The 24,566-nt window shown below is 43.1% G+C and overlaps 1 protein-coding gene across 1 annotated transcript in view; it reads left to right on the top strand.

The window, feature by feature from the left end:
- The window catches only part of LOC124555905, a 76,656-nt gene that overhangs the window by 12,125 nt on the left and 39,965 nt on the right, over positions 1–24,566 (top strand). The window contains exons 2-3 of the mRNA XM_047129963.1: positions 14,043–14,287; positions 15,765–15,854. Coding sequence (XP_046985919.1) covers positions 14,081–14,287; positions 15,765–15,854 — 297 coding nt within the window. The 5' untranslated portion in view covers positions 14,043–14,080. The remainder of the gene's footprint in view (positions 1–14,042; positions 14,288–15,764; positions 15,855–24,566) is intronic.

Raw genomic sequence — 24,566 nt, 5'->3', positions numbered from 1 at the left:
CCTCCCCCCCCCCTTTTTTCCAGTTTTTAGATTTAGTCTCACCTTTTATGCTTATATGGTGTGTGTTTAACGTTCATTCTTTTATAATTTTACTCCTCTGATTGAATCTGTTCATTTTTAGCATACTCTCTTTCTTATGTAACCCCCTTTGGAATCGCAGGACTGATGACTTCTCCGTTTGGTCCCATACTCTCTTAATTAATTAATTAATTAATTAATCAATCAGTCCCACCCTTTCCTCTTACTTTACAATTACAGTGCACACCACCACACCCTGGGGAAGTTCCATTTCTTCTGGTAGGCCTTCTGATTAGCCAACTTCTTTCCAATCTTGGTCTGTCTCCTCTCAATGACAATACTCCTACCCACTTTGTTGCTGCCCATAGCATCTATTCAGCTGCTGACCTTATGATCTCTTTCCCCTAAGTTCATGGCTTCGCTACAATGGCCTTTACACAATGATCTTCATAAGTGACCATTTTCAGTGTCCTATCACTTGTCACAGCCCTATGGACCAATAACCATGTTTGGCACTTAACAGAGCCAATGATAGTTGTATGCTTTTGCTATCATCTTTGTCCCCTGTCTGTCAGATTGCTTCAACAAGGTTGTGGGAGATGTCTTTGATACAATCTCCCATGCTGCTGGAACTGCTATTCTTCTTTCTGAAGGTTGCCTCAACCATTTTATGTGCTGTGGTGGACCAAAGACACTGCAATGCCCATTCAGGACTGCTGAAGAGCTATTAAACACCTTAAACAACATCCTTCACAGACAACCATCCTCCCTTTCAGGCAAATGAATGTAGGGAGCACTGTGAACATTTAACTGCATTGGAACTACTTCAGGCACTTTCCTCATCTCACAGTATGGTCCCAGGCCTTGATTAAATTCATTATCAAATGATCCAACATCTGAATGAATATTACTCAGTTGCTCCATCTACTGAGGATCTTTAACCATATTCCTCTTCACAATGGTTGGGTAGCATTATCATACCCGTTCTTAAGCTAGACAAAAACCCTTTGTCCAGTGACAGATACGTCAGTTAGCCTCAACATTGACTTGGCTGCATGATATTTGTCAACTAAAGACTATCTGCCTGCAGAAGCTTAACTGTCTCTGCTTTCTTGCCCGCACCTCTTCAGGTGCTGATTACACTACTCTTCTCTGTATTTATCAGGCCCTGCTATTGCCACAGTAGGATTACGGTTGCCAGGTTTGTGTTTTGGCACCCTCTTACATTTTGAAACCGTTAGACCCAGTTAATCATCATGGGGTTAAGACTGGCCACTGGCACCTTCCTGACTAGTCCCCTAGACAGACTTCTTGCTGAAGCAAGAATCTTTCCTCTTTATTTCTGACTATACCAACTGTTGCTCACTTATGCTGTTACCATCAGACAATTCCCTAATCATCCAACTGATCACACATTTTTGACCGAGCGAAGTCGCGCAGTGGTTAGCACACTGGACCCGCATTTGGGAGGACGACTGTTCAATCCCATGTCCGGCCATCCTGATTTAGGTTTCCTGTGATGTCCCTAAATCAGTTCAGGCAAATGCTGGGATGGTTCACTTCCTTCCCCATCCTTCCCTAATCCGATGACACCAAACCCCAGATAGGATTACCAGTTGGCGTATGTCTCACAGCCCACTTAACTTCTTGAGAACGTACTCCCTGCATCCTCCCCTTTGGTCAATACCCAAGCTATGAATTAAGACCAATCTGTTTCAAGGTTCTAGAGTTTACAGTGCCACCATGACTTTTCAGCATCTGTTACTTTGAGTTTTAGTATCAGGGTGTTACCTGTCATTTATGCTCAGAAACCACAGACAGGATGACATGTGCTTTTACATCTCTCACCAGTCAGGAGAAACATTCAGCCCCAGGAACATGTAGTGTTCACACAGTGGAGCTGATAGCCATTAACAGAGCAGTAAGTTTTCTTAAACTGGCCTCCATTAATAGCTTTTTAATTTGTGGTTCAAGGAGCAATTTTCTGGGCATTTATCTAATGCTATTCTTGTAATCCTGTAATATCTGATACTTATAACCTCTCTCACCTTAGTCATACTGCTTGCATAGTTGTCATTCTCTGACCTCTAAGTCATGTGGCTATCCAGTGGAATGAAAACAATTGGCAAACAGTAAATATATAGCTAATGCCTCAAATAAATCAAAAGCAGTATGGCAGGTTGTCAAGAAAGAAACAGGTACTGAAGAAACAAAACATTTTAATTTCAAACTAGAAATTGGTGGGAATACTGTTACTAACACTCAGCACATCTGTGAAGAATTTAATGAGTACTTCATAACCACAAACAAAATTCGTAACTTCTTACTTCCACAAATAAGACCTGATGCAATACTGCAGAAATCGAGAGAGTTTAAATTTACTGCAGTATCGTGTCATGAAGTGGCTAACATCATACAATCCCTAAAAGATCTTAAATCTGTGGGCTGGGATGAAATTCCAACAAATATCATAAAGGCAGGAAGTGACAGCATTGCACCTCAACTCTGTAAAATAATAAACCAATCATTTGATGAGGGCTGCTTTCCAGACAGACTGAAATATGCTGAAGTCTGTCCAGTCTACAAAAAGGGAAAACATGATGATTTAGTAAATTTCCGCCCAGTGTCTATACTCCCAGTTTTCTCTAAAATAGTTGAACGAATAGTATGTAATCAATTAGAAAAGTACAATAAGGAAGGTAATATTATTCTCAATAACCAATATGGGTTTAGGAAGGGACGAAACACTTTACAAGCTGTAAATGAACTAATCTCCAAAGTAAGTAAATGCCTTGACAACAAACAAAGTGTATCTGGTATTTTTTGCGACCTCTCAAAGGCGTTTGACACAGTAAACCATAAGCTACTGCTCCAAAAATTGGGTACCTATGGCTTCCATGGAAAATCTGTAAGATGGTTTTCATCTTATCTCAAAAACAGATACCAAAGGTTGATGATACATCAAAAGGGAGAGAAAACTTGCTCTAGCTGGAAAGAAATTCAAGCAGGCGTGCCCCAGGGCTCGATATTAGGACCACTTCTGTTCTTATATTACATAAATGACATGCCTAGCAAAGTAAATACAGATACAATACTTTATGCAGATGACTCAACTGCTGTAGTCTGCTGCAAAAACACTGACGAATTAGTAAGGACCACGAAACAAACTCTACAAGAACTTGAACAATGGATAAAAGATAGCCGGCCGAAGTGGCCGTGCGGTTAAAGGCGCTGCAGTCTGGAACCGCAAGACCGCTACGGTCGCAGGTTCGAATCCTGCCTCGGGCATGGATGTTTGTGATGTCCTTAGGTTAGTTAGGTTTAACTAGTTCTAAGTTCTAGGGGACTAATGACCTCAGCAGTTGAGTCCCATAGTGCTCAGAGCCATTTCAATTTTTTGATAAAAGATAATGCTATGTAATTAAATTTTGAAAAAACCCAAATCATACACTTCAGGACCAAACAAACTACTGAATGTATATCACAAATAGAATATTCAGGTAAAGAACTGACCACAGTTGATTCTGTAAAATTTCTTGGGATAACTTTAAATAAAAACTTGCAATGGACCGACCATGTGGACAGTTTACTGAAGAGATTAAATAGTTTATTTTATGCAGTGAGGGTACTACACAAAGTAACGGATTTAACAGTGAAGAAAACTGTATACCACATGTATTTCATAACACTTATAAGATACAGAATAATATTTTGGGGTACTGAAAAGACAAACCTCCTTCGAATCTTCAAACTAAAAAAAAAAAAAAAAAAAAATAGACATTCATGCAAACCACTATTCAAAAGCCTGGACTTCATGACAATCCCTTCCGTCTTCATATATGAAATACTTCTCTTTGAACAGAAAAACTCGCATCTGTTTGAAGGAAATACATTCACACATGCCTATGAAACTAGACATAAATTGAAATACATGCTACCTTGTCACCGACTCACAGTATATGAAAATACTGCATATTACATGGCTCTGAAGATCAGAAATAAGATAAGGTCAATATTTGGGGAATCTACATTGGAGACCATTGGCACATACCTAAAAAGCAAATGTTATTATAGTCTAGAAGAATTTCTAAATGAATAAAAAGCAATGTTATAGTTTAGAAGAATTTATAAATAGGAATAGGTAGTAAAGATGCAAGTACAAATGGTATACTTTCAAAGCCGTATAGATCCAAAGTATACATGTTCACTTTATATTCATGTTTATATATAGAATTATATGGTGGTTTGTGTCCCGTTCAGTACATTCATACTTCATATAGGCGTGTGAAGGCTATAGTAATGATTTGATGAGTTACAAAAAGATTTAAAATATAATGTTGTATTTTTATTATAATAAGCAATGCACGTATGACGTATTTCCTGTAGTATACAAAATACTGTAACAACTTGGGTTAAAGACTGACGAGTCACCAATGTTCTCACTCGAATGATTGTATAAAAACATGTTATGTGACAATAAAGTATCTTATCTTATCTTACCTTATCTTATCAACTGGCTGACCATTTGACTAGAAAAGCAATTAAATGCCCACATATACTTTGATCACCCCAGATGGACATTTGCCTGTGCAAATAGTCTTTGCTCAGACTGAGGTGGAACATCTGGTCTGCTACTGCCCCTTCTAATAAACTCCACACTATCAGGGAGACTACTGCTACATGCCACTCCTCCTTCCATCCCTCCCAGAGGGAATCTACTGTTCTATGTCACTTCCTTATCACTCATACCAGACTAACTCACAGCTTTACTTCATGTAACAAGCTACCTCCACATTGTGGTTATGGGACCTTACAGACAGTAGTACACACAGCCCGGTCGAGTGCCTCCTCCTGGCTTTAATTCTTTGCCTCTAATATTGACAATTGACTCATGGGCAGTTGGACTGGTTTCCTGTTGTTCTCCATGAATTTTTTTTTGTCAGATATGATGATTTTCCCACATGAACCATGGACCTTGCCATGGGTGGGAAAGTTTACATGCCTCAATGACATGGATAGCCGCAATGGAGGTGCACCCACAATGGAGGGGTGTCTGTCAAGAGGCCAGGCAAACATGTTGTTCCTGAAGAGGGGCAACAGCTTTTTCTGTAGTTGCAGGGGCAACAGTCTGGGTGATTGACTGATCTGGCTTTGTGAAATCAACCACAATGGCCTCACTGTGCTGCTACTGTGAACGGTTGAAAGCAAGAGAAAACTAAAACAGTAATTTTTTTACAAGAGCATGCAGCTCTACTACATGGTTACATGATGATGACCTCATCTTGAGTAAAATATTCTGGAGATAAAATAGTCCCCCGTGCAGATCGCTGGGCGGGGAATACTCAGGAGGATGTCATTATCAGGAGAAACAAAACTGGCATTCTGCATTTCAGTGTGTGGAATGTTAGACTCCTTAATCAGGCAAGTAGGCTAGAAAATTCGAAAAGGGAGTGTATAGATTAAAGCTAGATATACTGGGAATTAGTGAAGTTCGGTGGCAAGAGGAACAGGATGACTTCTGGTCAGGTGAATACAGGGTTATAAATTCAAAATCAAATAGGGGCTTTGTAGGAGTTGGTTTAATAATTAATAACAAAATACGAACACAAGTAAGCTACTATGAACAGCATAGTGAATGCCTTATTGTAGCAAAGTTAGACACAAAGCCCACACCCACCATGGTAGTACAAGTTTATTTGCCAACTAGCTCTGCAGATGAAGAGGAGATTAAGGAAATGTATGGTGAGGAAAAAGAAATTTGTCAGATAGTTAAGGGAGATGAAAATTTAGTAGTCATGGGAGACTGGAATTTGACTGTAGGAAAAGGAAGAGAAAGAAAAGTAATAGGTGAATGGGGACTGGAGGGAAAAGAATGAAAGAGGAAGCTGCCTGGTAGAACTTCGCACAGGGCATAATTTAATCGTAACTAACACTTGGTTTAAGAATTGTGAAAGAAGGTTGTATACGTGAAAGAGATCTGGAGATACCAGAAGGTTTCAGATTGTTATACAATGGCAAGACAGATTTCTGAACCAGTTTTAAACTGTAAGACATTTACAGGGGGCAGATATGGACTCTGACCACAATTTATTGGTTATGACCTGTAGATTAATACTGAAGAAACTGCAAAAAGGCAGGAATTTAAGGAGATGGGACCTCAACAAACTGAAAGAACCAGAGGTTGTAGAGCATTTCAGGAGGAGCATTATAGAATGACTGACAAGAACAGGGGAAAGGGATGCAGTAGAAGAAGAATGAGTAGCTTTGAGAGATGAAATAGTGAAGGCAGAAGAGTTCCAAGTAGGTAAAAAGATGTAGTAGAAATCATTGGGTAACATAAAAGATATTGAATTTAATCAGTGAAATGAGAAAATGTAAATATGCAATAAATGAGGTAGGTGAAAGGGAATACAAATGTTTAAAAAATGAGATCAACAGAAAGTGCAAAATGGCTAAGCAAGAATGGCTAGAGGACAAATGTAAAGAAGTAGAAGCATATATTACTAATGGCAAGTTTGATGTTGCATACAGGAAAATTAGAGAGACCTTTGGAGAAAAGAGAACCACCTGTATGAATATCAAGAGCTCAGGTGGAAAACCAGTCCTAAGCAAAGAAAGGAAAGCAGAAAGGTGGAAGGAGCATGTAGAGGGTCTATACAAGGGAGATGTACTTCAGGGCAACATTATGGAAATGGATGAGGACATAGATGAAGATGAGAAGGGAGATATGATACTGCATGGAGAATTTGACAAAGCACTATAAGATTTAAGTCAAAATAAGCCCCAGGAGTAGACAACATTCTGTTAGGGCTATTGATAGCCTTGGGAGAGCCATCCATGACAAAACACTTCCATCTGGTGAGCAAGATATATGAGACAGATGAAATAACTGCAGACATCAAGAGGAATGTAGTAATTCCAATTCCAATGAGGGCAGGAGGTGAGAGGTGTGAAAATTACTGAACTATCAGCTTAATAAGTCACGGTTGCAGAATATTAACATGAATCCTTTACAGAATAATGGAAAAGTTGGTGGAGGCCAACTTGGGGAGGATCAGTTTGGTTTCCATAGAAATGTAGGAACACATGAGGCAATATGACAACTTGTCATAGAGATAGGTTAAGAAAAGATAAGCCTACATTTATGGCATTTGTAGACGTAGAGAAAGCTTTTGACAATATTGACTGGAATACACTCTTTCAAATTCTAAAGGTGGTAGGGGTAAGATACAGAGAGCAAAGGGCTATTTATAATTTGTGCAGAAACCAGATGGCAGTTGTAAGAGTCAAGGTGCCCGAAAGGGAAGCAGTGATTGAGAAGGGAGTAAGATGGGCTTGTAGCCTATCCCTGATGTTATTCATTCTGTGTATTGAGGAAGCTGTAAGAGAAACAAAAGAAAAATTTGGAGTAGGAATTAGAAGCCCAGGGAGAAGAAATAAAAGCTTTGATGTTTGCCAATGACATTGTAATCTGCCAGAGGCAGCAAAGGACTTGGAAGAACAGTTGAACATAATGGATAGATAGATAGTGTCTTGATAGGAGGATATAAGATGCAAAATGAGGATAATGGAATGTAATAGAATTAAATCAGGTGATGCTCAAAGAATTAGATTGGGAAATGAGTTTTGCTGTTTGGTTAGCAAAATAACTGATGATGGTCGAAGTAGGGAGGATATAAAATGTAGACTGGTAATGGCAAGAAAAACATTTCTGAAGGGGAGAAATTTGTTAACATTGAGTATAGAGTGAATGGAATTAGGGAGATTAGAATTTTGTGGTGCAACTGAATTAAAGAAGGGATTGGTTGGTAGTACACATCAAGGGATTACAAATTTAGTACTGGAGGGGAGAGTGTGGAGTAAAATTCATATAGGGAGACTGAGAGATAGATGCTGTAAGCAAATTCAGAAGGATGTAGGTTACAGTAGTTACACAGAGATGAAGAGGCTTGCACAGGATAGAGTAGCACAGAGAACTGCATCACACCAGTCTTTGTACTGAAGACCACAACAACAACATAATGTTTTCAACTACTTTTGTGGTGGGGGTGGGTGGCTGTGGTTGAGGTGTCTCCCACCTTATGCTAGGTTTGGGAGACCATCAACCATACCCATCCCTCCCATTTGTTCCATACTTGTCTCCAACAACACGATGTGACACCATTGCTTATCAGTTATCCACAGAATCACAGAATGTAGATGCACACTTTCACTGAGATGTTATTTAGGAGAGCATATGGAATTTATGATACCCCTAGCCTGATATAGGCTCATATCTTTAGAGTATGCTAAACACATTGGTATCTTTTTGTTGTGACAGTGCCACGACATTCAAAAGTGCCGCTACGTTAGTACGCGAACACGGCGATAGAGGCGCTCCGCAGCTCGGCCGAGCGCGGGAGCGCCACCTGGTTATGAACGGCGCCGGCCGCATGTCACGGCCCGGCAGTCGAGTGACAGATACGGAGTTTGTAACATGTAACCCGCGAGTGTTTCTACTTTTGTATCTCCACGCACTTTATTAGTGATTAAAGGTTATAACACTTTTTGGCGACGAGGTCGGATATTTTTTTTTCCCCTGCGTTGTGGACTTGTGTGTTCGTGTCGGGGCAGACATGGAACAGCTTATGCAAGCGCTTATTGAACAACAAACACAGCTGACGGCTGCTATTCAGGCGCAACAAACACAGCTAACGGCTGCTATTCAGGCGTTGTCGACGTCGCTTACTCATCGTCTGTCTTCCTCTTCTCCGCCTCCGTTTCCTCCTTATGACGAGGCCGCTGAAGACTGGGAGGATTATGAGAAGCGTTTGCGGCAACACTTCTTGGCTTTCGGTGTTGTCGACGCTCCTATGTGTAAGTCGTTATTTCTATCTTGGATTTCCCCACGGATCTATCAGCTGTTATCTCAGTTAGCCCCTCTGCGGGAACCTGCCTCTCTGTCCTTCCAAGAAATGTGTGACTTATTGTCTAACTATTACCGAAAAAACACCCATGTCGTTGCCGCCCGCGTGGCTTTCTACCGGTGTCGTAAACAGCCCCATCAATCTTACCGGGCTTGGGCGGCGGAACTACACGGTCTGAGTCGGAAATGTCAGTTTGTCACGGACACTCATCATGAGTCTTACGCTGATTCAATGGTTCGGGACGCTATTTTACGGCTTGCTCCTGATAAAGAAGTTCGGCAACGTGCCTTACAATTGCCAAACCCGTCGTTGTCGGAAGTTCTCAGCATCGCTCAATCGTTTGAAGTGTCTCACGCTGCTGGTGCGCAAATAGACGCGTGGTGTGATGTAGGCGCTGTACACACCACTTTCGACGCAGACAATGTGCCTGTTTCACAGGAAAACGACGATGTGGCGGCGGTGCACTCGCGTCAACAACGTCGCGTTGGGCCGCCACGCTCGCAGCGAAAACAGCAACCACAGAAGCAGGCTCGTTCCGCCCTTCCTTCTTGTCCACGTTGTTTCGTACAGCATGACAGAGCCGCGTGTCCAAAACGTTGGGCCACGTGTAATTCATGTAGGAAAAAAGGCCACATTGCTTCTGTGTGTCAGTCCCCTAAAGTTCCTGTCGACGAGGACGAGGCATCGGACATGGATGTTAACTGTGTGCTTTCTCAAACGAATAAGTTGTTTGTTACTGTTCGTGTTCTGGATAAAGACATTCGCATGCAAGTGGACACTGGCTCTGCAGTAACTCTCATTAATTCTCGCACGTATTTGGAGTTAGGCTCCCCTTCCTTGTCTCCAGTTACGCGAAATCTACGAACTTATAATAAGCAGAAAATTCCTATCGTTGGCCAGTTTGATGCTTCCACTGCCTACAAGTCTGTTGTTCGGCCCCTCACGTTTTATGTGGTGGATCACGCGGGCACTGACAACCTGTTCGGTTATGATGCTTTCCAGTTGTTCGGGTTTTCCATTGATGATGATGTGCACCTCATATCTGAGGACATTCCGTATCAACAGCTGGATGGCTTGTGTTCTGAATTCTCGTCCGTGTTCTCTGCGGGTCTGGGTCGGGCCAAGGATTTTGAAGCCCACATTACTCTTAAACCTACGGCTCGCCCTAAGTTTTTCCGGGCACGCCCTATTCCGATGGCGTTGCGTGCGCCTGTCAAAGCTGAGATAGACAGGTTAACAGCTTCGGGGATTCTCCTTCCTGTTACCTCCAGCGAATGGGCATCGCCCGTCGTGGTGGTTTCTAAACCAAACGGGAGTCTGCGATTGTGTGGTGATTTTAAAGCCACTGTCAATCTCAAAGCCTCATTGACACTTATCCTCTTCCCCGTCCTGAGGAGTTATTTACCAAGCTCGCTGGGGGCCAGTTCTTTTCCAAACTTGACTTATCGGAGGCGTACCATCAGTTGCCGCTGGATGCATCTTCCAAGGAATTTCTCGTCATCAACACTCCTTGTGGGTTGTATCAGTACCAGCGGTTACCATTTGGCGTCGCTAGCGCGCCGGCCATTTTTCAGCGGTTTTTGGAACAGCTCACGGCTTCCGTTCCCGGCTGCATCAACTACCTGGATGACATTGTTGTCACGGGGGCCTCCACTGAGGAGCACCTTCGCAATTTGCGTTCACTGTTTCGGGTTCTGCATTCAGCAGGGTTGAAGTGCAATCTGGACAAGTCTCAGTTCTTCCAACCCTCCATTGTGTATCTTGGTTTCCACTTGTCCCGTGAGGGTATACGTCCTCTACGACAGCACGTTGCGGCCATTACCGCTCTACCCCGGCCGTCTACGGTCAAAGAACTTCAGGCGTTTCTAGGCAAGGTTGCTTATTATCACAAATTCATTCCCTCCGCGGCGGCGGTGGCTCATCCTCTGCATCAGCTGTTACGCAAAAACGTTCCTTTCTGTTGGTCCGCCGAGTGTGAGCAGGCTTTTGTCCGCCTGAAGGCTCATTTGCAGTCGGCGCCTTGTCTTGCCACATTCCGTCCGGGTCAGCACTTGGTTCTGGCGACTGACGCGTCACAGTATGGCCTAGGGGCTGTTCTCGCCCATCGGTATGAGGATGGGTCGGAACGACCCATCGCCTACGCTTCCAAGACCCTCAACGATGCCCAACGGCGTTACTCTCAAATAGAAAAGGAGGCGCTCGCTATCGTTTATGCTCTGAAAAAGTTCAGCGTTTTTTTGTATGGTTCTAAGTTTCACCTCATCACCGACCACAAGCCGCTGGTCTCTCTGTTCAGCCCCTCGGCGTCGCTTCCGGATAAGGCAGCTCACCGCCTGCAACGTTGGGCCTTATACTTGTCTCGTTTTCACTATGAGATTCACTATCGCCCCACGGCCCAGCACGCCAACGCTGACGCGTTGTCGCGTTTGCCGATGGGCCCCGACCCGGTTTTCGATCGCGATGAACTCCTCTGTTTCCACATTGATGAGGAAGAACGTCGTGCGGTCGAGGGTTTTCCACTTACAGGTTCGCAGGTCGCGTCGGCTACTGCGCGGGATCCGGTCCTGCGTCAGGTGATTGGTTTTGTTCAGCGGGGTTGGCCGGACAGGACCAAGGGCCGGGCGTCGGATCCCCTTCGCAACTACCATGCCTTGCGCCTTTGTCTGTCTGTTCGTGAGGGTGTTGTTCTTCTGGCCACGGATGGCGCATCTCCACGGGTTGTGGTGCCCGCCTCTCTTCGCAAAGCTGTTCTCAAACTACTGCATGAGGGCCATTGGGGGATTTCTCGGACTAAGTCCCTGGCCCGCAGGCACGTTTATTGCCCCGGTATCGATTCGGACATCGCCCACATGGTCGCTGCGTGTGCTCAGTGTGTTCAACAACTGGCTGCGCCTCGTACTCTGCCCTCTCCGTGGCCTGATCCGGCGCAGCCGTGGGAACGGGTTGCACGCTGACTTTGCCGGCCCCTTCCTCGGCCCTTATTGGCTACTGTTGATTGACGCCTTCTCGAAGTTTCCGTTTGTTGTTCGCTGTCCGTCGCCCACCACTGCGGCGACGACGCTGGCTTTGTCAAAAATCTTTGCGCTAGAAGGTCTTCCATCCACGATTGTCACGGACAATGGCCCTCAGTTCTCTTCGCAGGCCTTCCGTGATTTTTGTACTGGACAAGGGATTCATCATGTTACAGCACTGCGCTTCCATCCGCAATCGAATGGGGAGGTCGAGCGCCTTGTCCGCACTTTCAAAAGCCAAATGAAAAAATTCCTTAGTGATTTTTCCACAGATGACGCTCTGTTGCAATTTCTGAGTTCTTATCGCTTCATGCCTCTGGGTGATCGCAGCCCTGCTGAACTCTTGCATGGCCGCCAACCGCGCACCCTACTGCATCTGCTTCACCCTGTCAGGCCTTGTACTGTGTCCCCTAGTGCGGGAAAATACCCGGTGGGCGCCGACGTGTGGGCACGGGGGTATGGATCTCGCCCTAAATGGATTCCAGGGGTGGTCCAGGCTCTTCGCGGCCGCCGGCTTTGTGAAATACGTACGGACGGCGGCATGGTTGTTCGCCATTACGACCAGATGCGCCCACGAGTGGTGGCCACGCCGGTACCACCGCCCCTTCTTTCGTCTCCACCAGTCCAAGAAGCCAGTCCTGTCGCTGCTGCCGATCTTCCGGGCGTGTTGTTGCCGCCGCCGTCGCTACCGCTTCCGAGTACGCCGGAACCGGCCCCAGTCGCGACGCCGCCTTCTCCGGGACCCATCTCGCTGGAGCACACCCCCAGGTCCACGACACCTATGGATGCTGCTCCGGAGTTTTCACCCATCATCTCGTCCAGGAGGCACGTTCCACGCGCCAGCTTCCGTCCTGGACATTTTCGACCATACTCTCGTGTTTCTCCGCGGGATCTTCTCGGGACCTCCCAAGAGGGCATGGATGTCTCCGCACTGTCCGTGTCTCCACGAAAGTGAGCGTTTTTTTTTCCAGGGGGGAAAAGTGTTGTGACAGTGCCACGACATTCAAAAGTGCCGCTACGTTAGTACGCGAACACGGCGATAGAGGCGCTCCGCAGCTCGGCCGAGCGCGGGAGCGCCACCTGGTTATGAACGGCGCCGGCCGCATGTGACGGCCCAACAGTCGAGTGACAGATACGGAGTTTGTAACATGTAACCCGCGAGTGTTTCTACTTTTGTATCTCCACGCACTTTATTAGTGATTAAAGGTTATAACACTTTTCCTCAGCTGTATGTGTATAAAGTTATCTTTGGTAGTGAATGCCTCTGTATGTTTGGACCAACTTTCATATCAAGGTGTATTTATTCACGTAATTGTTAATTCTTAATTGTAATTGTTAATTCATTGTAATATTGCAGGACCATATTGATGGGAGAAGAAAAGCCCTTAGATGCCAAATATAATCATTCTTATAACAATTTATTCTGCCACTCACATTTTAAAAAATCCACAGGAAAGCTTGTGATTGAACTACCTAGCTGACATCAAGCAGCTACTTTGTGGAAAGTGACACTAAGAAATACTTTCATCTCTTCTATTCTCACACCTTGTTGAATATTGAAACAACATTCTTTGAAAAGTGACATTGCATTTAAACTCATTTGAGAACTTCATTCTGGCCATTATTTTTCATTATTGAGCCTGTAATATTCAAAATTGATAATACTTTGTGTGTAATTTTTAACTGTCAGTATCCCGTGTTAAAAAGTCCTTTGAATACAAAAGAAGCACCTTGTACTATGTATTCAGGAGTGTAAAATTACACAGTAGAGCAACAGCTTTTTCAGTTGGTGACTTATGCTTGTTTTCAGTTAATCATTTACTATCTGATTATAGTTGAGCTTAAATTTATCAGAATGATTCATGTTTGTATTATTATTCTATGACACTAAAAAAAAATTTATTCACGTATTTTGTTGTCACTCAGATTTGTATATCCAATAATGCTTCTTTTGATGCTATCAACATTTATTGAGACTAGTATATTATGTATGGTAAAATGAAAACACCCTTTTAAGGATATACTGTAGTTAATTTTTCTACTGGACATGCTACCCTAAATGGTATATATTTTAGTGATGTTACACAATAATTTTCTTTAATTTTAGTAGAGAATCTACAGGCCTGTGTTGAGCTAAAAAGGCTGATGCTGAGCAAAGATAGAGATGGATATCAGAAACTCCTGGAAGAGCACAACCTATTGAAAAAACAAAATAAAAGCTTGAAGAATGAAATGGGTCACCTGCAATGGCATGGGCATTCTAAAACTACTCATCAGTGTTCTTTTTATAGTCCAATCACTGTTAGTGCACAAGATAAAACTATAAGTAGTGTATCTGAGCATGGGGAAGATGTAAGTTTTTATTCCTTTATTATCACCACTGTGTTTTTCTTGTGTTTGCAATGTCTGTATACTATGGGATTTACTTGTAGGTGAAATGCATTTTGGGGTAATGTAGAATCAGATAACTTACACAGATTAAACAGTTTTGTCTTCACATATTTTTCAAATTCAAAATAATAATTAAAACTTCAGGCTTATCTCATGTGAATGTTAAAAGGAAGAAGGGAATTCCAGCAATAGAAAAATCGGTACTCAAGTTCCACAGCTTGCTGAAGTAGATGGAACAGTATCAATATTTTGCTCTGTTGATTTGAATATATCCACCTGATGATGAATGTATGATCACTTTGGTTATTCCAGCACTTGTAAAATGAACCATAAACAGGGTTATAATTTGAATATCTTCTTCTGTAGCAAAGTATCTAGCAATGAGTCAATTTGTTTCTATGTTAAAGTACATACCATGGCCTTTTGGCCTTTGTACTGGTGACCCAAGAGAAATGGTCAATATTCAGGGATATGACAAGAAGGACTATTCCAAGGAAAAAAGTCTAGTAAGCATGGGCTCTAAAATTCATTCCTTAAGCTCTATGAGAATATGTGCATCTTCGCTACTGGGAAATGTATCTCTTCTATTGAATAAGTGCTCACAGATCTTAAGGTATGCATTTCAGAGCCCAAGTTTACTAGATTATTATTATTAATTCCCCCCCTTCCTCAAATGATCATTCTTGTCATATTCCTGAATGGTGTCCCAGTAGAGTGCACGCAGAGTACCATTCCTCGAGTTACTGCGAGAACTGTCAGCCATTTGATGCTTCCAAAATAAATTTCATTATAGAGTATATGGTCAAAAAAGTATGTGCAAACATGTTTATAATTTTATTCATTGTTACCACTTTGTAGAAAATATAAAATGTAATGAATTTACCTGGAAACAGATGGAAAAAGTAAACAAACTGTTCATTATTTTGAAAGTAATCACCATAACTGTTGATAAACTTAACCCACTATGTGATACACAGCCAATACCATCATGGAAACATGTTTGTGGTTGCCTACCAAGCCATGGTTGTACCCAGACATGCACCTCTTCATCCAAAGCAAATCTGTGGCCACAAACATCTTTCTTCAGGTGTCCAGAGAGGTGACTTATAATTAGTCTGATGAATTCCATTTCCATATTCTTCTGGAAACTTCATCTTGGGACACCAGCATAAAGGCCATGTTATGTACTTTAATATGAAAAGAAAATTGACTCTGTGTGTGTTGTGTGTGTGTGTGTGTGTGTGTGTGTGTGTGTGTGTGTGTGTGTGTAGCTCTCTAACCAGTCTCAAACTCTGCATTCGACTGTTTGCTGATATTCTTGAAAACCAGGCTTTACACCTCAAAAATACAAGATATGGAAGTAAAACTCTACCAGTAAGGAAGCTTTATTGTTGATTCATGTGTTTGTCATGCTTTTTGGTGCTTTATTTTTTTTCAGACTGAAGGTGTTCAATTGGTTCTCAGGCTCCACCAGAAGGTAAACGAAATGGAAAAAGAAAGAATCGAGTTGCAGAAACAAGTGGAAGAGGTAGAGAAAGAAAAAGATAGTCCATGTGGTGATACAGCATTTACACATGTTGGTTTTAGTGTATGACTTGAAGTGATGATTTAACTTTCAATTCTGTGTACTATAGTTCAATAATCTGTTTGATAGTATATTGGAATTTGATATCAAAAATAATATTGATTAGGGGGTTATTTTTTCTGTGTCTGTTTTTTGTAAGAATATGATGTGTGTAACTCATCTACGATGGTTTGAGCATGTTTTACGGGCTGGTGATGACTCTATTGCCAAGGTGGATTACATGCTTGAAGTTGTTGGCAGTAGACCCTAAGGATGACCTAAGCAATGATAGGCTGATACAATTCATAAGGACCTTAAATGTTTGAACATCCACCTAGATGCAGCCCTTGATAGAGCAAAATGGAGACAACGGACCCATATAATGGACCCTGCAGGCACATGGGACAAATGCTGAAGGGAAGAAGAAGAAGAAGAAGAAGAAGAAGAAGAGTATTAGATGAGGACTTGAAATGCAATAAAGAACCATTTTGAATCATGGATGCTGTGCTGCTTTGATCTATACGATGGTTTTTTTTATGTATATTGACATAAGTTGCTTGCATTAATTTTGTTATGTTTCTTCAAACTTTCTTGCCTGACCAGTTCTGGACATTAACACTAGCTAACAACACATAGATGAATTTTGTAACCTACAATTTGAATGATACATTAGGATAGTACAAACTTTCTCACAAAACATACATACAGCTTATACAGTAAATGGATATTAAAATGCATCATCTCTGTGGTCAACTCCATTGTCATCTCTTGCTTCAAATTTCAGAAACAACATCCAAATGTTTCAAGGCTTTTTGTGGAGTGGGAACATATTGCTACTGAAATAGGGTTACAGTTGGTGGTTTTTGTAATTGACATCAAGAGGTGGTTTTATTGAGCCATCTCAAGCAGGGAAATCAACATTCACGAAGGTAGCTCATTGATGGTCAGATGAAGCAGGTTTTCAGGTTTTGGAGATGATGATGATGCGATGATGATGATGATGATGATGATGATGATGATAAAGCAAATTGAAAAAAAGTCATGAAGATCATGAAGATGATGTCAATTAATTTAAACCAAACAAGGGCTGTTAGGGGTCAAACAGGTATGGATTATTTGTTTAGGTTGCCCACAAACAGGTTATCATTTAATGCAAAACTGATACTGATCACAATTCCATGGAGTTTTTGTAGATTTAGGCTTCAAAAGAGAGAATTATAGGTCAGAATGTTACTGACTGAAAGGATTAGGATTTAAGTGGTGGATTCATATTGGGAGGTTACTGGGAAACGTTGTGTTCGTGGCAATAAGGCTATGAGGATAGGGGATGATGTGTCAGGAAATAGCATCCACAGTGCAAAGCACAGGAGGAAGTGATTTAGTCTTTGATGTAAGAAGGCAGGCTGTGGACAATTGATTGGAGATGATGCTCAACAAAGGCTGGAGGATCTTTCTATGAGTGTGCTATATCCAGCTACAGTGAGGTGAATTGTAAGGGGATTAGTGGTATTAGTTTTGTGAAATTTGGGGTGTAAGTGAAGATAAGGGTTCAAGTGACTGACAATGTGTGCTCACATGGATTAAGGTAAGAGCTTTGGAAAGAGCTGCTGATGGTTGTGTAGGGATAGCATCCTACATCTACATGATTATTCTGCAATTCACATTTAAGTGGTTGGCAGAGGGTTCATCGAAACACAATCATACTATCTCTCTACCGTACCACTCCCGAACAGTGCGCGGGAAAAACGAACACCTAAACCTTTCTGTTCGAGCTCTGATTTCTATTGTTTTATTTTGATGATCATTCCTACCTATGTTGGTTGGGCTCAACAAAGTATTTTCGTATTCGGAAGAGAAAGTTGGTGACTGAAATTTCGTAAATAGATCTCGCTGCGATGAAAAAGTCTTTGTTTTAATGACTTCCATCCCAACTCGCTTATCATATCTGCCACACTCTCTCCCCTATTACGTGATAATGCAAAACGATCTGCCCTTTTTCGCACTCTTTCGATGTCCTCCGTCAATCCCACCTGGTAAGGGTCCCACACCGCGCAGCAATATTCTAACAGAGGACAAACGAGTGTAGTGTAAGCTGTCTCTTTAGTGGACTTGTTGCATCTTCTAAGTGTCCTACCAATGAAACGCAACCTTTGACTCGCCTTCCCCGCAATATTATCTATGTGGTCTTTCCAACTGAAGTTGTTCGTAATTTTAACACCCAGGTACTTAGTTGAATTGACAGCCTTGAGAATTGTACTATTTATCAAGTAATCGAATTCCAACAGATTTCTTTTGGTACTCATGTGGATCACCTCACATTTTTCGTTATTTAGCGTCAACTGCCACCTGCCACACCATACAGCAATCTTTTCTAAATCGCTTTGCAACTGATACTGGTCTTCGGATGACCTTACTAGACAGTAAATTACAGCATCATCTGCGAACAACCTAAGAGAACTGCTCAGATTGTCACCCAGGTCATTTATATAGATCAGGAACAGCAGAGGTCCCAGGATGCTTCCCTGGGGAACACCTGATATCACTTCAGTTTTACTCGATGATTTGCCGTCTATTACTACGAACTGCTACCTTCCTGACAGGAAATCACGAATCCAGTCGCACAACGGAGATGATACCCTATAGGCCCGCAGCTTGATTAGAAGTCGCTTGTGAGGAACGGTGTCAAAAGCTTTCCGGAAATCTAGAAATACAGAATCAACTTGAGATCCCCTGTCAATAGCAGCCATTACTTCATGTGAATAAAGAGCTAGCTGCATTGCACAAGAACAATGTATTCTGAAACCATGCTGATTACGTATCAATAGATCATTCCCTTCGAGGTGATGCATAATGTTTGAATACAGTATATGCTCCAAAACCCTACTGCAAACCAACGTCAATGATATAGGTCTGTAGTTTGATGGATTACTCCTACTACCCTTCTTAAACACTGGTGCGACCTGCCGAATTTTCTAACCTGTAGGTACAGATCTATCGGTGAGCGAGCAGTTGTATATGATTGCTAAGTAGGGAGCTATTGTATCAGCATAGTCTGAAAGGAACCTAATCGGTATACAATTTGGACCTGAAGACTTGCCCATATCAAGCGATTTGAGATGCTTCACAACCCCTAAGGTATCTACTTCTACGAAACTCATGCTAGCAGCTGTTCATGTTTCAAATTCTGGAATACTCCATTCGTCTTCCCTGGTGAAGGAATTTCGGAAAACTGCGTCCAATAACTCCGCTTTAGCAGCACAGTCGTCTGTAATAGTACCATCGGCACTGCGCAGCGAAGGTATTGACTGCGTCTTCCTGCTTGTGTACTTTACATACGACCAGAATTTCTTTGGATTTTCAACCAAATTTCGAGACAATGTTTCATTGTGGAACCTATTAAAGGCATCTCGCATCGAAGTCCGTGCCAAATTTCGCGCATCTGTAAATTTTAGCCAATCTTCGGGATTTTGCATTCTTCTGAACTTTGCATGCTTTTTCCGTTGCATCTGCAACAGCGTTCAGACCTGTGTACCATGGGGGATCAGTTCCAATTCTTAGCAATTTATGGGGTATGAATCTCTCAAGTGGTGTTGCTACTATATCTTTGAATTTGAGCCACATCTCGTCTACATATGCATAGTCAGTTCGGAAGGAATGGAGATTGTCTCTTAGGAAGGCTTCTAGTGACACTTTATCCTCTTTTTTAATTAAATTTATTTTGCGTTTCCAGAATGAGATTTTCACTCTGCAGCGGAGTGTGTACTGATATGAAACTTCCCGGCAGATTAAAACTGTGTGTCCGACCGAAACTCGAACTCGGGACCTTTGCCTTTCGCGGGCAAGTGCTCTACCAACTGAGCTACCGAAGCACGACTCACGCCCGGTACTCACAGCTTTACTTCTGCCAGTACCTCGTCTCCTACCTTCCAAACTTTACAGAAGCTCTCCTGCGAACCTTGCAGAACTAGCACTCCTGAAAGAAAGGATATTGCGGAGACATGGCTTAGCCACAGCCTGGGGGATGTTTCCAGAATGAGATTTTCACTCTGCAGCGGAGTGTGCGCTGATATGAAACTTCCTGGCAGATTAAAACTGTGTGCCCGACCGAGACTCAAACTCGGGACCTTTGCCTTTTGCGGGCAAGTGCTCTACCATCTGAGCTACAGAAGCACGACTCACTCCCGGTACTCACAGCTTTACTTCTGCCAGTACCTCGTCTTCTACCTTCCAAACTTTACAGAAGCTCTCCTGCGAACCTTGCAGAACTAGCACTCCTGAAAGAAAGGATATTGCGGAGACAAGGCTTAGCCACAGCGTAGGGGATGGTTCCAGAATGAGATTTTCACTTTGCAGCGGAGTGTGCGCTGATATGAAACTTCCTGGCAGATTAAAACTGTGTGCCCGACCGAGACTCGAACTCGGGACCTTTGCCTTTCGCAGGCACACAGTCGTTTTTTGTTTTGCGTTTGTTTCTGGTGGATTTGGAAGAAATGGTATTGAGCCTAGCTACAACAACCTTGTGATCACTAATCCCTGTATCACTCATGATGCTCTCTATTAGCTCTGGATTGTTTGTGGCTAAGAGGTCAAGTGTGTTTTCGGAACCATTTACAATTCACGTGGGTTGGTGTACTAACTGCTCGAAATAATTTTCGGAGAAAGCATTTAGGATAATCTCGGAAGATGTTTTCTGCCTACCACCAGTTTTGAACAAGTATTTTTGCCAACATATCGAGGGAAGGTTGAAGTCCCCACCAACTATAACCGTATGAGTGGGGGTATTTATTTGTTAAGAGACTCAAGTTTTCTCTGAAGTGTTCAGCAACTATATCATCAGAGTCTGGGGGTCGGTAGAGCGAGCCAATTATTAACTTAGTTCGGCTGTTAAGTATAACCTCCTCCTATACGAATTCGCACGGAGTATCTACTTTGACTTCACTACAAGATAAACCACTACTGACAGACACAAACACTCCACCACCAATTCTGCCTAATCCATCTTTCCTGAACACCGTCTGAGACTTCGTAAAAATTTCTGCATAACTTATTTCAGGCTTTAGCCAGCTTTCTGTACCTATAACGATTTCAGCTTCTGTGCTTTTTATTAGTGCTTGAAGCTCAGGGACTTTCCCAGTACAACTACAACAATTTACAACTACAATTCCGACTGATCCTTCATCCAAGCACTTCCTGTATTTGCCATGCACCCTTTGAGATTGCAGCCAACCCCGTACTTCCCTGAGGCCTTCTAACCTAAAAAACTGCCCAGTCCATGCCACACAGCCTCCACTACCCGTGTAGCTGCCAGCTTAGTGTAGTGAACTCCTGACCTATTCAGCGGAACCCGAAACCCCACCACCCTATGGCGCAAATCAAGGAATCTGCAGCCAACATGGTCGCAAAACTGTCTGAGCCTCTGATTCAGACCCTCCACCCGGCTCTGCACCAATGGTCCACAGTCAGTTCTGTCAATGTTGCTGCAGATGGTGAACTCTGCCTTCATCTCGTAAGCAAGACCGGCAGCCTTCACCAAATCAGATAGCCGCTGGAATCCAGAGAGAATTTCCTCAGATCCAAAGCGACACATGTCATTAGTGCCAACATGTGCCACCACCTGCAGCTGGCTGCACTCTGTGGTCTTCATGGCATCCGGAAGGACCCTTTCCACATCAGGAATGACTCCACCCGGAATGCACATGGAGTGCACACTGGATTTCTTCCCCTCCTTAGCCGCCATATCCCTAAGGGGCCCCCTTACGCACCTATCATTGGAGCTCCCAACTACCAATAAGTCCACCCTCTGCGATTGCCCGGACCTTGAAGGCTGAGAATCATCCTCTGAAACAGGGCAGGCAGCTGCATCTGACTCAGCCAGAGACAGTACCTGAAACCTGTTTGTCAGAAGCACCGGGGAGGCTTTCTGATCAGCCTCCAGGGACGTCTTTCATTGCCTGCCACGCCCTGAAACGACCTCCCAATCAACCACAGGTGAGGGCTCAGCCCCACTTCGGACAGGGGCAGCAACTGGGGCAACCACAGCGGCAGACAGATCTGGGGACAGACGGGACAAGGTTGACATCCCTGTGATACCCAAGTCCGGCTCCCCACAGTGGTAAAGTATGTAAGCAGTGGTGTTGAAAACATGAGGAGAGTTCCCTCTGCCTTGTGGTTACTTTGATCCATGACTATGCTTCTGGAGCCCTTTTCTGAAGGGGGCTGAAGTTCATTTTAAGGCTGAGGTTGTTTTGTAAGTGTGCAGTTCACCTTATTGGAAAGAGATCTGAGGCAGGAAGGTAATGTTAAGTTGGATGTGAGGAGTTCCTGGAAAGTTATCAGGAATGGCTGCTTAGAATGGATTGAGGACCACAATTAGTAGTGTTTGAGACAAGCTGCTGTGTGATTTTTTGCTGGCTGAGCTCAGTTGTGCAGATGATAAACAAACGAGTTGACTGAAGGGAACAAATAAAGGAAAGCAGGGCCTTGGCTATTCCATCATTCTTAAACTGGATTTGGAGCTAAATGAGAGGCATTTTGAAAGTACTGTAATGTTGCAGGGGCCATGTTCTTGCAAGACAATATATTGACAGTATTTATGTAGAAAGGGGTTAGGTGAAGGTGATTTCTCTACCTTAATGAATAAGTGACATATAAAACTATCTCTAGAAACATACTGCACCAGCCTTGCAATAGTTGTAGCAGCAATAGTTCACATGATCTCCAAAAGTAACAGTGTCACACTACCCTTAGGTCTATCAACAACTGTATCTTTCAGCCTAAGTAGGATCCAAGATGGGCCAGTTTCTCTCAACAGAATTCCAGGTGGCCACACTAAATAAAATTGTGTTCAGATGATCTTGAGGAAACAAAGCATGTGTAATGGAGTCAGGATGATTTTAGTGCTATTAATCTCACAATGGATGAGAATGATAGACTGAAAAGTAGGTTAGAAGAACCAGTTTCTCAGCTGTCATAGAATTGTAAAGACAGTGAAGGTAACATTATTATTTATATAGCCAAAGTCACGCAAGTCAAGTAGTCAGTGTCCCAGTGACGCGTGTTGACCCTGGGCTGTGGTATTTCCTTTGCTTGACACATGGCAGTGGGAGATTCCACTAGTGCAAAGAAGTCAGGCTGGGCAAGTGGCCACAGAAGTACTGAAGTCAGCACATTGTCTGGTGTGGAGCTGTGTCATGCCTGCCAACATCAGACACACAATGACAGAAAACTCTGGTGTAGGCTGGCTATGCTATCAGGTGCCAATGCAGCAGGCCAGGAGCTCGCATTGGACATGGTGCAGAAAATATGCAAGGATGGGCAATGAACCAAGGACACCAGAAGGTGCCCCAGAGTCAGTTGATGACAGCCAGCAGTATGCCTCTAGCTGGCAGGCAACAGTTTGGCTACTGGCAGCATTGAGATTACATGTGGGTCATAGATGCATAGGTAGAGGAGGTAGCACCTTGTTGTAGTTGAGATGACCCACTTTGGGTCGACGATCACCATGGAGTACTTTTCAGTGTATGGTGCAGTTGACAACAGTTGGATGAGGCATGTGATATTTGGGGCCGCTCGATCTGGCTCTGTTATGACAGTATGTCACTTTTGGCCACTTAGACCACAGAAGCAGCAGAGTGCCATGCCCTGGCAGGATGTAATCCAGGTAGTCACTGCAATAGCCTGGATCTCACACCATGCTGTGTGAACAGTGTTCCAGCCCCAGCAGCAGCTGGCAGGGCCTGGTATGTGGCAAATGTACACACTTCAGTGCTGGAGCAGAGGTTTCCTTCATGTCAGCTCCGTGTGTGTCCAGTACAGGCACCATAATTTGGTAAGGTACCTGGTGGTTCATCTGGGTGCAGGTTGCAGACATTGATTTGGAAATGTAGTGCCATAACACATGATTAGTTCACATTTTCGTGTTTAAATGTGTAAGTACTACCACTAGCCTGAACTGAATCTTGCTGCTAAGAGTGATCCATCATTTACTGTGGTTTTTATGGGCTTCTACCTTGCCACTGCTGTGTAGCAATGTGTAATGTGACTCACCAGTCAAAGAGGAATCTTTCATGCTTCAGATATGCAGTGGCTGGTGTTTATGCTCAGAACTCTCCTTCCACCCTATTACATGCATTTAGCAGAGTTACTTCAGGGCAGTGACTTCAGTACATGATAAAAACTGGATGATATTGGAAGATACATTTGCTCGCACATGATGTTGTTGGACAATTTTCTGCACTGTGCCCAGTGTGTATACTGCTACAATCAAAACTGAACAATGGTGCATTTGTCATTTATTTTGTATTGGACACACCAGTTTACACTTCCAGCAGAAATGTTACGTAACTGACGTACTGCCAGTATATTTCGCATGTTGTCCCATAAGTGGCTTAGCTTCAGTGAGGAAGAGCTGTATGTTTTTGTGACTGAATCTTCCATTATCATATATACTGAGGTTTAGTCTTCTCTATTCCAAGCACAAATGTCAGATTTATTAACACATGTATATGTTTTACAAGGAAATAATTTTCTAGAACGTTAAAATATGGACACAAGAAATGGTGAATTTGGCTCCTCATAAACTTTATAATCATTAATGGGTTGTCTACATATATTAACACTACAATCATTTCTCTTTGAACTGTGCACATACTTTTTATGAAAATCTGTCTGGATCTT

The sequence above is a fragment of the Schistocerca americana genome, chromosome X (assembly GCF_021461395.2).
Source record: "Schistocerca americana isolate TAMUIC-IGC-003095 chromosome X, iqSchAmer2.1, whole genome shotgun sequence".
Lineage (NCBI taxonomy): Eukaryota > Metazoa > Arthropoda > Insecta > Orthoptera > Acrididae > Schistocerca > Schistocerca americana.
The sequence above is the reverse complement of the archived record's forward strand: the minus strand, read 5'-3'. Positions and strand labels throughout refer to the sequence as shown.